Source organism: Nerophis ophidion, unplaced genomic scaffold (genome assembly GCF_033978795.1).
Source record: "Nerophis ophidion isolate RoL-2023_Sa unplaced genomic scaffold, RoL_Noph_v1.0 HiC_scaffold_32, whole genome shotgun sequence".
Taxonomy (NCBI): Eukaryota; Metazoa; Chordata; class Actinopteri; order Syngnathiformes; family Syngnathidae; genus Nerophis; species Nerophis ophidion.
This window is the reverse complement of record NW_026906954.1, coordinates 1-12,500: the sequence shown is the minus strand read 5'-3', so window position 1 is coordinate 12,500 and position 12,500 is coordinate 1. Positions and strand designations below refer to the sequence as shown.

The window sequence follows — 12,500 nt, the reverse complement described above, 5'->3', positions numbered from 1 at the left end:
ATAGTTCACAATCATTAGGAGAGATAAGAGCACATATGTCTTCCCCCCCCCCCCACTATTTTCCATCCCATCCATTTTCTACCGGGGGGGGGGTCACTGGATTTTAAAGATGTTAAAAAACGGTTGAAAACACAACTAATTGGAGTCACCGTTGTAGCCTTCAAATGTTTTCATTTAGTTTTTAAGTGTCTTAATCCTATTTTCAAGCATGTTTGATTACATTTTTAAACATATTTTATTTTATTTTTACGCGTGTTATATTTTTTTTGCCTGTTTCAGTACATTTTTAAATGTTTGATTACAGATCTAAATGTTTTTTCATTTGTTTTTACAGTGTTTGATTACATTTTTAAACGTGTTTCATTTGATTTACAAGCATTTTTCTTTTTCTTGCATTTGCAAGTACATTTTAATTGTTTGATTACATTTCTAAATATTTTTTCATTTTGTTTTTAGAGCATTTGATGACGTTTTTAAATGTTTTCGTTGTGTTTTTAAGCGTTTCCAAGCCTATTTTAGGCGTTAGATTGAGTTTTTTAGTGTTGAAATACATTTTTAATTGCGTTTCATTACGTTTTTAAATGTGTTGAATTTAGTGTTGCGTGTTTAAGTACATTTTGAAGTGTTTGATTACATTTCTAAATGTTTTTTCATTTAGTTTTTACAGTGTTTGATTACATTTTTAAACATGTTTCATTTGATTTATAAGCGTGTTAGTTTTATTTTTTTGCGTGTTCAAGTACATTTTTATTTGTTCGATGACGTTTCTAAATATTTTTTCATGTTGTTTTTAGAGTGTTTGATTACATTTTTAAATGTTTCTTTTTTTTTTAAGCGTGTTTAAGCACATTTTTAATTGTTTGATTGCATTTCTAGATATTTTTTCATGTTGTTTTTAGAGCGTTTTTTTACGTTTTTAAATGTTTCATTTTGTTTTTAAGCGTGTTTAAGCCTATTTTAAGTGTTGGATTGAGTTTTTTAGGGTTGAAATACATTTTTAACCGCGTTTCCTTACGTTTTAAAATGTGTTAATTTTAGTATTGCGTGTTTAAGTACATTTTGAAGTGTTTATTACATTATTAAATGTGTTTATTTTGTTTTTACGTGGGTTTAATTCTATTTTTAAGCGTGTTATATTTTTTTTGCTTATTTAAGTACAGTTTAAAGTGTTTGATTAGATTTCTAAATGTTTTTTCATTTTGTTTTCACAGTGTTTGATTGCATTTTAAACGTATTTCATTTAATTTATAAGCTTGTTAGATTTGATTTTTTTTGCCTTTTTCAGTACTTTTTGTTTGATTACATTTGTAAATATCTTTTTCATTTTGTTTTTAGAGCGTTTGATTACGGTTTTAAATGTTTTCATTTTGTTTTTAAGCATGTTTAAGCCTATTTTAAGTGTTAGATTTAGTTTTTTAGTGTTGAAATGGATTTAAGCCCGTTTCATTCCCTTTGTAAATGTGTTGAATTTAGTATTGTATGCTTAAGTACATTTTGAAGTGTTTCTTACATTATTAAATGTGTTCATTTTGTTGTGTTTAATTCAATTTTTAAGTGTTATATTTTTTTGCGTGTTTAAGTGCTTCATTACATTTTCAAATTTTTTTCATTTTTTTTTTACAGTGTTTGATTACATTTTTAAACGTGTTTTATTTGATTTAAAAGCGGGTTAGATTTATTTTTTTGCGTGTTTGAAATACATTTGTAAATATTTTTTCATTTTGCTTTTAGAGCTTTTTATTACGTTTTGAAATGTTTTCATTTTGTTTTTAAGCGTGTTTAAGCCTATTTTAAGTGATAGATGTAGTTTTTTGGTGTTGAAATACATTTTTAAGCAAGTTTGATTACGTTTTTAAATGTGTTAAATTAAGTATTTTGCGTGTTTAAGTACATTTTGAAGTGTTTATTTTTAAATGTGTTTTCATTTTGTTTTTAAGCGTGTTTAATTATAATTTTTAAGCAATAATTTTTTTAAAAGAAGGGTTTTTAAGCCTTTTTTAAAAGCATCCACAGTGTGTAGTGCCTTCAGGTGGTCAGGGAGAGCGTTCCACAGACTGGGTCTCCCATTATCCGTAGCTTTGTCCTTGGCGCTTGGAGGAGGTTAGCCTGTTTGGAGGTTGTTGGATTACTTTTTTTGCGTATTGCAGTACAGTTTTAAGCGTGTTTAATTACATTTTTAAATGTATCGGATTTAGTTTTGAAAAGGTGTTTGCTGTGTTGTGCAGAAACTGAGCGGTCAGAAGGCCACAGCTGACCATGCAGCTTCCATCCTGGACAAACGATTCAGCAGTCCTGCTCCCAGGAAAGAAAGCACCGTGCTGCTGGTGGACGAAGTAGGAATGATTGCTTCTAACTATTACTTATACAACATGATTGCTTCTAACTATTACCTATACAACATGATTGCTTCTAACTATTACCTATACAACATGATTGCTTCTAACTATTACCTATACAACATGATTGCTTCTGACTATTTACCTATACAACATGATTGCTTCTAACTATTACCTCTACAACATTCAGTTGTTAAAAAGTACTGCTGCTTCTAACTATTACCTCTACAAGATTCAGTTGTTAAAAAGTACTGCTGCTTCTGACTATTACCTATACAACATGATTGCTTCTATTACCTATACAAGATTCAGTTGTTAAAAAGTACTGCTGCTTCTAACTATTACCTATACAAGATTCAGTTGTTAAAAAGTACTGCTGCTTCTAACTATTACCTCTACAAGATTCAGTTGTTAAAAAGTACTGCCAAGTCCGGGTAACTGTGGTACATTTCCTTGTGTGTTGGCACGTTTGTGTAGTTGGACCTCTTATGGACCAGAAAGCAAAACGTGATGTACAACCTTTTTGATTGGCCGACGCGACGCCACTCCCGCCTGGTGGTTCTGACTATCGCCAACACGATGGACCTGCCTGAGAGGATCATGATCAACAGGGTGGCCAGCAGACTGGTGAGCATCCAATACTTTGCAGTTGGGCTGGGCGATATACTCGATATATGGCGGGTTCGTCTCTGTGCGATATAGAAAATGACTACATGGTGATATTGGAGTATACCTTCTCACGCAGTCGCTTTTAGCTGCTGGCATCACACTACATGCTCTTCCCACTCCTCCTTGTCTCTGCTTCTCACAGAGACATAAAACAAGCGCACCTTCTTACATACATCACATACGTATACGCCCTCGCGGAGTAGAGAGGTAGCAGCATGGGTAACCTTAGCTGTGGTGCGAGTGGTAATACGAGAGAAAGAAGGTGCCAATCTGGTAACAAATGAAGGAAGAATTAATTCCCAAGAAAAACAGCAGGGGTCCATCGTCTGGCGGTGGTTTGGCTTCAAGTGGGAATATGTCGAACAGACAACCGTAATTTGTCAAGTGGGGGGCAAAAGTGTTGCTACAAAAACTAGCATTACTGCTCATTTGTAGCATCATTTGAAAAGTCACCTGCTAGAGAATGAAGAGTGCTTACTCCGCATGTCAACATCTCCATTCGATGCCACACCAACAAAATGCCGAGGCAACCATTTCCACATCAACACCGTATGAAAGAAACAGAAGGAGATAACGTCTGCTGTAACCTACCACATAGCGATTTGATTTCCTATTATACAGCTCATTTTTATTTGACAGTTATTAAAATATCTTGTGTGACATCATGCACAAAAGTGCACTTTATTTGTTTTTTACTATTGTTGTGGCGTTCTGTACAAAAAGTGCACTTTAATTGAGTGTTGTTTTGATATGTCATCTTAGTGACATCATGCACAAAAGTGCACTAATAGCTTGTTTTAAAATGTCTCTGACAATTTTGCACTTTTTGTTTTGAAATGACATGAATGTTTGTGCCACTGCTTAATAACTGTTTAATAAATACACTTTTAGTTGTGATTTCCCTCTCTGCATGAAAGTTTAAAAGTAGCATATATGAATGCAGTATGAAGAAGAATGTTTGAATGTAGACACATAGAATCATCATACTGCTGTGATTATATGCATCAAGTGTTCATTCAAGGCTAAGGCAAAATATCCACATATTTATCTTTATATTTTGAAGTGTTTATTACATTATTAAATGTGTTCATTTTGTTTTTAAGTGTGTTTAATTACATTTCCAAATGTTTTCATTTTTTACAGTGTTTGATTACATTTTTAAACGCATTTTATTTGATTTATAAGTGTGTTCGATTTATTTTTTTTGCGTGATTAAGTACATTTTTAATTGTTTGATTACATTTCCAAATATTTTTTCATTTTGTTTTTAGAGCGTTTGATTACGTTTTTAAATGTTTTTTGTTTTGTTTTTAAGCGTGTTGACGCCTATTTTAAGTGTTAGACTCAGTTTTTTTGTGTTGAAATACATTTTTAAGCGCGTTTCATTACGTTTTTAAATGTGTTGACTTTAGTGTTGCATGTTTAAGTACATTTTGAAGTGTTTATTACATTATTAAATGTGTTCATTTTAATTTTAAGTGTTTAATTCTATTTTTAAGCGTGTTATATATTTTTTTTGCATGTTTTAGTACATTTTGGAGTGTTTGATTACATAGCTAAGTGTTTTTCATTTGGTATTTGATTACATTTTTAAATGTTTAAATTTTGTTTCTAAGCGTGTTTAAGCCTATTTTAAGCATTAGATTTAGTTTTTCAGTGTTCAATACATTTTTAAGCGTGTTTCATTACATTTTTAAATGTGTTGAATTTAGTATTGTGTGTTTATTACATAATTAAATGTGTTCATTTTGTTTTTAAGTGTGTTCGAATCTATTTTTGAGCGTGTTATAATTTTTGGCGTGTTTACGTACATTTTGAAGTGTTTTATTACATTTTTAAACGTGTTTCATGTGATTTATAAGTGTGTTAGATTTATTTTTGTGTGTGTTTAAGTACATTTCGTTGTTTCATTATATTTTTAAATGTTTTCATTTTGTTTTTAGAGCGTTTGGTTACATTTAAATGTTTTCATTTTGTTTTTAAGCGTGTTTAAGCATATTTTTAGCGTTAGATTTATTTTTTTAGTGTTGAAATACATTTTTAAGCGCGTTTCATTCCGTTTTTAAATGTGTTGAATTTAGTATTGCGTGTTTATTACATAATTAAATGTACTAGATTTTATATATAAAAAAATATTATATATATATATATATATATATATATATATATATATATATATATATATTTAGTGGGAAAAAATAATTTAGCTTGGTTTCTTATAAGTCCTGACCTATCCAGTCGTGATGTGGCCTAACAATATGGAGATATTAAAAAAAGGCGGTATCGTCCAGCCCTACTTTGCGGCGTCCCTCAGGGGTCAACGCTGGAACCACAGTGGTTGGGTCACCGTATCGGCACGTGACATCTGTAAATCAAGCAAAGATGGAAAGTACACACAAATGAATGGAAACAATCCAAGAGAAAGGAATTAGAAAGATGCCTTGGTACAAACGGACTAAACTGAAATCATTTTATTGTTTGTTACCTTTTCAGGGCTTAACTCGGATGTCATTCCAGCCTTACAGTTTCAAGCAGTTGCAGCAGATCATCACGTCGCGTTTGAACAAAGTGAAGGCGTTTGAAGAAGACGCTCTGCAGCTGGTGTCCAGGAAGGTGGCATGCTCAGCACCTCCCTTGCTCGTCGCCCGCTTCCTCTTCAGGGGTCTTACCTGTGCGCCTGTGCCCAGGTGGCTGCCTTGTCAGGCGACGCCCGCCGATGCTTGGACATCTGCCGCCGAGCCACCGAGATCTGCGAGCTCTCCGCCGGCCCCGGCTTGGTGGGGATGTGTCACGTGATGGAGGCGGTCAAGGAGATGTTTTCCTCCACCTACGTCAGCGCCATCAAGTGAGACGCCGGCGCGTGTTCCAAAACGTCCGAGCGCACGTGTAAAGGCGGGGTCTCTGTTCCCAGGTGTGCGTCGAGGCAAGAACAGGTGTTCCTCCAAGCTGTCATTGCGGAGTTTCGACGCCTAGGATTGGAGGAGGCCACCTTCCAACAGGTACAAAACTTCAAAAACGTCCTTACTCTGCACCACAGGTGTCAAAGTCCAGGCCCGATCACAAGCTCCGCGATGATACTTCATCCTTTCTCACTCAATGTATTTCTTCTTCAAATTTGGACAGAAACAAATACTTGCATGTCCTTTGAAAGCAGTCTTTCTTAACCATAGGTCCCATTGTTGGCCCCTGGAGGGCCCACTAAAATATTGGTTTCTCAGCTGTGCTTCGTATGGGCCGCGGCACTACTCAGACCTGGGCAAATGAAATGTTGCTTGTTAAGCTTTTTTATCCGGCCTGCCGGACATTTCCAAATATTTTAGTCTTTAGATCTTCAAGATGGAAAGTGTAGCTGTCGTTATAATCTGCACTCATCTTTTCTAATGACTGGAAGTCTTCAACTATATGAAGTATTTCAATGCTTGGAATCTGCGCTTTTGCATGATTTACTAGTTACTATGGCAATCTAATTAGTTACTATGGCAATCTAATTAGTTACTATGTCATCTAATTAATTACTATGGTCATCTAATTAGTTACTATGATCATCTAATTAGTTACTATGGCAATCTAATTAGTTACTATGGTCATCTAATTAGTTACTATGGTCATCTAATTAGTTACTATGGCCATCTAATTAGTTACTATGGTCATATAATTAGTTACTATGGTCGTATAATTAGTTACTATGGTCATCTAATTAGTTACTATGGCAATCTAATTAGTTACTATGGCAATCTAATTAGTTACTATGGTCATCCAATTAGTTACTATGGTCATCTAATTAGTTACTATGGTCATCTAATTAGTTACTGTGGTCATCTAATTAGTTACTATGGTCATATAATTAGTTACTATGGTCGTATAATTAGTTACTATGGTCATCTAATTAGTTACTATGGCAATCTAATTAGTTACTATGGCAATCTAATTAGTTACTATGGTCATCCAATTAGTTACTATGGCAATCTAATTAGTTACTATGATCATCTAATTAGTTACTATGGCAATCTAATTAGTTACTATGGCAATCTAGTTACTATGATCATCTAATTAGTTACGATGGCAATCTAATTAGTTACTATGGTCATCTAATTAGTTACTGTGGTCATCTAATTAGTTACTATGGCCATCTAATTAGTTACTATGGTCATCTAATTAGTTACTATGGTCATCTAATTAGTTACTATGGCCATCTAATTAGTTACTATGGTCATATAATTAGTTACTATGGTCATATAATTAGTTACTATGGTCATCTAATTAGTTACTATGGCAATCTAATTAGTTACTATGGCAATCTAATTAGTTACTATGGTCATCTAATTAGTTACTATGGCAATCTAATTAGTTACTATGATCAACTTATTAGTTACTATGGCAATCTAGTTACTATGATCATCTAATTAGTTACGTAGGAATCTAATTAGTTACTATGGTCATCTAATTAGTTACTGTGGTCATCTAATTAGTTACTATGGCCATCTAATTAGTTACTATGGCCATCTAATTAGTTACTATGGTCATATAATTAGTTACTATGGTCATATAATTAGTTACTATGGCAATCTAATTAGTTACTATGATCATCTAATTAGTTACTATGGTCATCTAATTAGTTACTATGGCAATCTAATTAGTTACTATGGCAATTTAATTAGTTACTATGGTCATCCAATTAGTTACTATGGCAATCTAATTAGTTACTATGATCATCTAATTAGTTACTATTGCAATCTAATTAGTTACTATGGCAATCTAGTTACTATGGTCATCTCATTAGTTACTATGGTCATCTAATTAGTTAATATGGTCATCTAATTAGTTACTGTGGTCATCTAATTAGTTACTATGGCCATCTAATTAGTTACTATGGCCATCTAATTAGTTACTATGGTCATATAATTAGTTACTATGGTCATATAATTAGTTACTATGGCAATCTAATTAATTACTATGATCATCTAATTAGTTACTATGGTCATATAATTAGTTACTATGGTCATCTAATTAGTTACTATGGTCATCTAATTACTTAACTATGGCCATCTAATTAGTTACTATGGTCATCTAATTAGTTACTATGGTCATCTAATTACTTAACTATGGCCATCTAATTAGTTACTATGGTCATCTAATTAGTTACTATGGTCATCTAATTACTTAACTATGGCCATATAATTAGTTACTATGGTCATCTAATTAGTTACTATGGTCATCTAATTAGTTACTTTGGTAATGTGAGTCACAGTAGCTCAGAAGAGGCACCAAGCAGTGTGGGCGGGAACCGTTCCCACAGACGCGGAAGGAGATTTTCACAACAAAGTTCTAAAACTTAGTGATATATAAGATTGTAGGTGGGTTTATTTTTTACCCTTAGTGTTCATATTTCACAGTTTGTTGTGTTTTTGTTGCATTTCACTTGATTGTAAAATATGTGGATGGAAAGGGGGTGTGTCGATTGTATGTTGTCAATATTCAGTGTTTTGTCCTTCATAGAAAAATGTTAAATTCCATCACGTTTTTTAAGGCGGTCTGTCATAACGTTTTTAGCATTCAATCAGACTTTATTGTGAGGTTTTGTATTAGTGTTCCTAAAAATAGACATACCGGCCCCCCCAGACACAAAATAATTGCCCAGGCCTGGCTCTCACCCTGCAGGGCCTGCAGTGAGCAAACTCGTCCAAAAGATGGCGCCATAACACAAACACACCATTTCAGTATTTTTTTGCATGTATTTTATGAGAACTATTTGCATTATGGCCGTCAGCAGAGAAAAGAACTGGTTTAAAATGGATTAAGTGGCTGGAATATAAAGAGAATATAACATACATCCATAAACGTGGATGCATATGCAAAAGTGCAATATGTTTATCTGTACAGTAATCTATTTATTTATATCTGCACCTTATTGCTTTATTTTTCATCCTGCACTACTATGAGCTACTGCAACTAAATTTAGTTCTTATCTGTACTGTAAAGTTCAAATTTGAATGACAATAAAAAGCAGGTCGAAGTCTAATAAGCTACAGGGTTCAAAGCGTAGGAAAAAGAGGAGCGGCTTATAGCCTGGAATTTCCAGTATCTATACATTATTTGTATACATTGTGTGCAAATGGGAGGGATGGAATCACATTTGTTGCATCGTTGAAGTGTTTTTGTTTTAAGAGCAGGAAGTCAAGTGTGTTGACGTAACGAGTGTGTCGGTGGCAGGTGTTTGTGTGTGTGTTGACGGTAACGAGCGTGTCTGTGGCAGGTGTTTGTGTGTGTGTTGACGGTAACGAGCGTGTGGGTGGCAGGTGTTTGTGTGTGTGTTGACGTAACGAGTGTGTCGGTGGCAGGTGTTTGTGTGTGTGTTGACGGTAACGAGTGTGTCGGTGGCAGGTGTTTGTGTGTGTGTTGACGGTAACGAGTGTGTCGGTGGCAGGTGTTTGTGTGTGTGTTGACGGTAACGAGCGTGTGGGTGGCAGGTGTTTGTGTGTGTGTTGACGGTAATGAGCGTGTGGGTGGCAGGTGTTTGTGTGTGTGTTGACGGTAATGAGCGTGTCGGTGGCAGGTGTTTGTGTGTGTGTTGACGGTAACGAGCGTGTCGGTGGCAGGTGTTTGTGTGTGTGTTGACGGTAATGAGCGTGTGGGTGGCAGGTGTTTGTGTGTGTGTTGACGGTAATGAGCGTGTGGGTGGCAGGTGTTTGTGTGTGTGTTGACGGTAACGAGCGTGTGGGTGGCAGGTGTTTGTGTGTGTGTTGACGGTAACGAGCGTGTCGGTGGCAGGTGTTTGTGTGTGTGTTGACGGTAACGAGCGTGTCGGTGGCAGGTGTTTGTGTGTGTGTTGACGGTAACGAGCGTGTGGGTGGCAGGTGTTTGTGTGTGTGTTGACGGTAATGAGCGTGTGGGTGGCAGGTGTTTGTGTGTGTGTTGACGGTAACGAGCGTGTCGGTGGCAGGTGTTTGTGTGTGTGTTGACGGTAACGAGCGTGTGGGTGGCAGGTGTTTGTGTGTGTGTTGACGGTAACGAGCGTGTCGGTGGCAGGTGTTTGTGTGTATGTTGACGGTAACGAGCGTGTCTGTGGCAGGTGTTTGTGTGTGTGTTGACGGTAACGAGCGTGTCGGTGGCAGGTGTTTGTGTGTGTGTTGACGGTAACGAGCGTGTGGGTGGCAGGTGTTTGTGTGTGTGTTGACGGTAACGAGCGTGTGGGTGGCAGGTGTTTGTGTGTGTGTTGACGGTAACGAGCGTGTCGGTGGCAGGTGTTTGTGTGTGTGTTGACGGTAACGAGCGTGTCGGTGGCAGGTGTTTGTGTGTGTGTTGACGGTAACGAGCGTGTGGGTGGCAGGTGTTTGTGTGTGTGTTGACGGTAACGAGCGTGTGGGTGGCAGGTGTTTGTGTGTGTGTTGACGGTAACGAGCGTGTGGGTGGCAGGTGTTTGTGTGTGTTGACGGTAACGAGCGTGTCGGTGGCAGGTGTTTGTGTGTGTGTTGACGGTAACGAGCGTGTGGGTGGCAGGTGTTTGTGTGTGTGTTGACGGTAACGAGCGTGTGGGTGGCAGGTGTTTGTGTGTGTGTTGACGGTAACGAGCGTGTCGGTGGCAGGTGTTTGTGTGTGTGTTGACGGTAACGAGCGTGTCGGTGGCAGGTGTTTGTGTGTGTGTTGACGGTAACGAGCGTGTGGGTGGCAGGTGTTTGTGTGTGTGTTGACGGTAACGAGCGTGTGGGTGGCAGGTGTTTGTGTGTGTGTTGACGGTAACGAGCGTGTGGGTGGCAGGTGTTTGTGTGTGTTGACGGTAACGAGCGTGTCGGTGGCAGGTGTTTGTGTGTGTGTTGACGGTAACGAGCGTGTGGGTGGCAGGTGTTTGTGTGTGTGTTGACGGTAACGAGCGTGTGGGTGGCAGGTGTTTGTGTGTGTGTTGACGGTAACGAGCGTGTCGGTGGCAGGTGTTTGTGTGTGTGTTGACGGTAACGAGCGTGTGGGTGGCAGGTGTTTGTGTGTGTGTTGACGGTAACGAGCGTGTCTGTGGCAGGTGTTTGTGTGTGTGTTGACGGTAACGAGCGTGTCTGTGGCAGGTGTTTGTGTGTGTGTTGACGGTAACGAGCGTGTCGGTGGCAGGTGTTTGTGTGTGTGTTGACGGTAACGAGCGTGTCTGTGGCAGGTGTTTGTGTGTGTGTTGACGGTAACGAGCGTGTCGGTGGCAGGTGTTTGTGTGTGTTGACGGTAACGAGCGTGTCGGTGGCAGGTGTTTGTGTGTGTGTTGACGGTAACGAGCGTGTCTGTGGCAGGTGTTTGTGTGTGTGTTGACGGTAACGAGCGTGTCTGTGGCAGGTGTTTGTGTGTGTGTTGACGGTAACGAGCGTGTCGGTGGCAGGTGTTTGTGTGTGTGTTGACGGTAACGAGCGTGTCGGTGGCAGGTGTTTGTGTGTGTGTTGACGGTAATGAGCGTGTGGGTGGCAGGTGTTTGTGTGTGTGTTGACGGTAACGAGCGTGTCTGTGGCAGGTGTTTGTGTGTGTGTTGACGGTAACGAGCGTGTGGGTGGCAGGTGTTTGTGTGTGTGTTGACGGTAACGAGCGTGTGGGTGGCAGGTGTTTGTGTGTGTGTTGACGGTAACGAGCGTGTCGGTGGCAGGTGTTTGTGTGTGTGTTGACGGTAACGAGCGTGTCTGTGGCAGGTGTTTGTGTGTGTGTTGACGGTAACGAGCGTGTGGGTGGCAGGTGTTTGTGTGTGTGTTGACGGTAACGAGCGTGTCGGTGGCAGGTGTTTGTGTGTGTGTTGACGGTAACGAGCGTGTGGGTGGCAGGTGTTTGTGTGTGTGTTGACGGTAACGAGCGTGTCGGTGGCAGGTGTTTGTGTGTGTGTTGACGGTAACGAGCGTGTCGGTGGCAGGTGTTTGTGTGTGTGTTGACGGTAACGAGCGTGTCGGTGGCAGGTGTTTGTGTGTGTGTTGACGGTAACGAGCGTGTCGGTGGCAGGTGTTTGTGTGTGTGTTGACGGTAACGAGCGTGTGGGTGGCAGGTGTTTGTGTGTGTGTTGACGGTAACGAGCGTGTGGGTGGCAGGTGTTTGTGTGTGTGTTGACGGTAACGAGCGTGTGGGTGGCAGGTGTTTGTGTGTGTGTTGACGGTAACGAGCGTGTGGGTGGCAGGTGTTTGTGTGTGTGTTGACGGTAACGAGCGTGTGGGTGGCAGGTGTTTGTGCAGCACCAGGCGCTGTGCCGCGTGGAGGGCCTTCCGTCCGTCAGCGCCTCGGAGGGATTGGCGGCGTGTCAGCGTCTGGGTGCCTGCAGGCTGCTCCTGCTGGAGGGCGGCGGCGCGGGAACTCTGCAGCGTGTTCGCCTCAACGTGGGCCAAGACGACGTCCTCTACGCCCTCAAGTCCGACTGACGCGGGAACTCACTTTTTAATCCAAACTTTTTAAATCCTTCTTTAATTGGACTTCACATTTAGCAGTAGTTAATATTTAGTATGTTTTAGTGTACATCGTACTGTTTAGTCGCCTATTTCAAGTGTCTTT

At 39.2% G+C, this 12,500-nt stretch overlaps 1 protein-coding gene across 1 annotated transcript in view; it reads left to right on the top strand.

Moving 5' to 3' along the window:
* orc1 (origin recognition complex, subunit 1) overlaps positions 1-12,494 on the top strand; it is a 55,883-nt gene extending 43,389 nt beyond the window's left edge. Inside the window, exons 11-16 of the mRNA XM_061892333.1 lie at positions 2,226-2,333; positions 2,814-2,963; positions 5,499-5,618; positions 5,693-5,850; positions 5,917-6,004; positions 12,176-12,494. Of these exons, the coding sequence (XP_061748317.1) occupies positions 2,226-2,333; positions 2,814-2,963; positions 5,499-5,618; positions 5,693-5,850; positions 5,917-6,004; positions 12,176-12,370 (819 nt within the window). The 3' untranslated portion in view covers positions 12,371-12,494. The remainder of the gene's footprint in view (positions 1-2,225; positions 2,334-2,813; positions 2,964-5,498; positions 5,619-5,692; positions 5,851-5,916; positions 6,005-12,175) is intronic.
* The last annotated feature ends 6 nt before the right edge of the window (positions 12,495-12,500 follow it).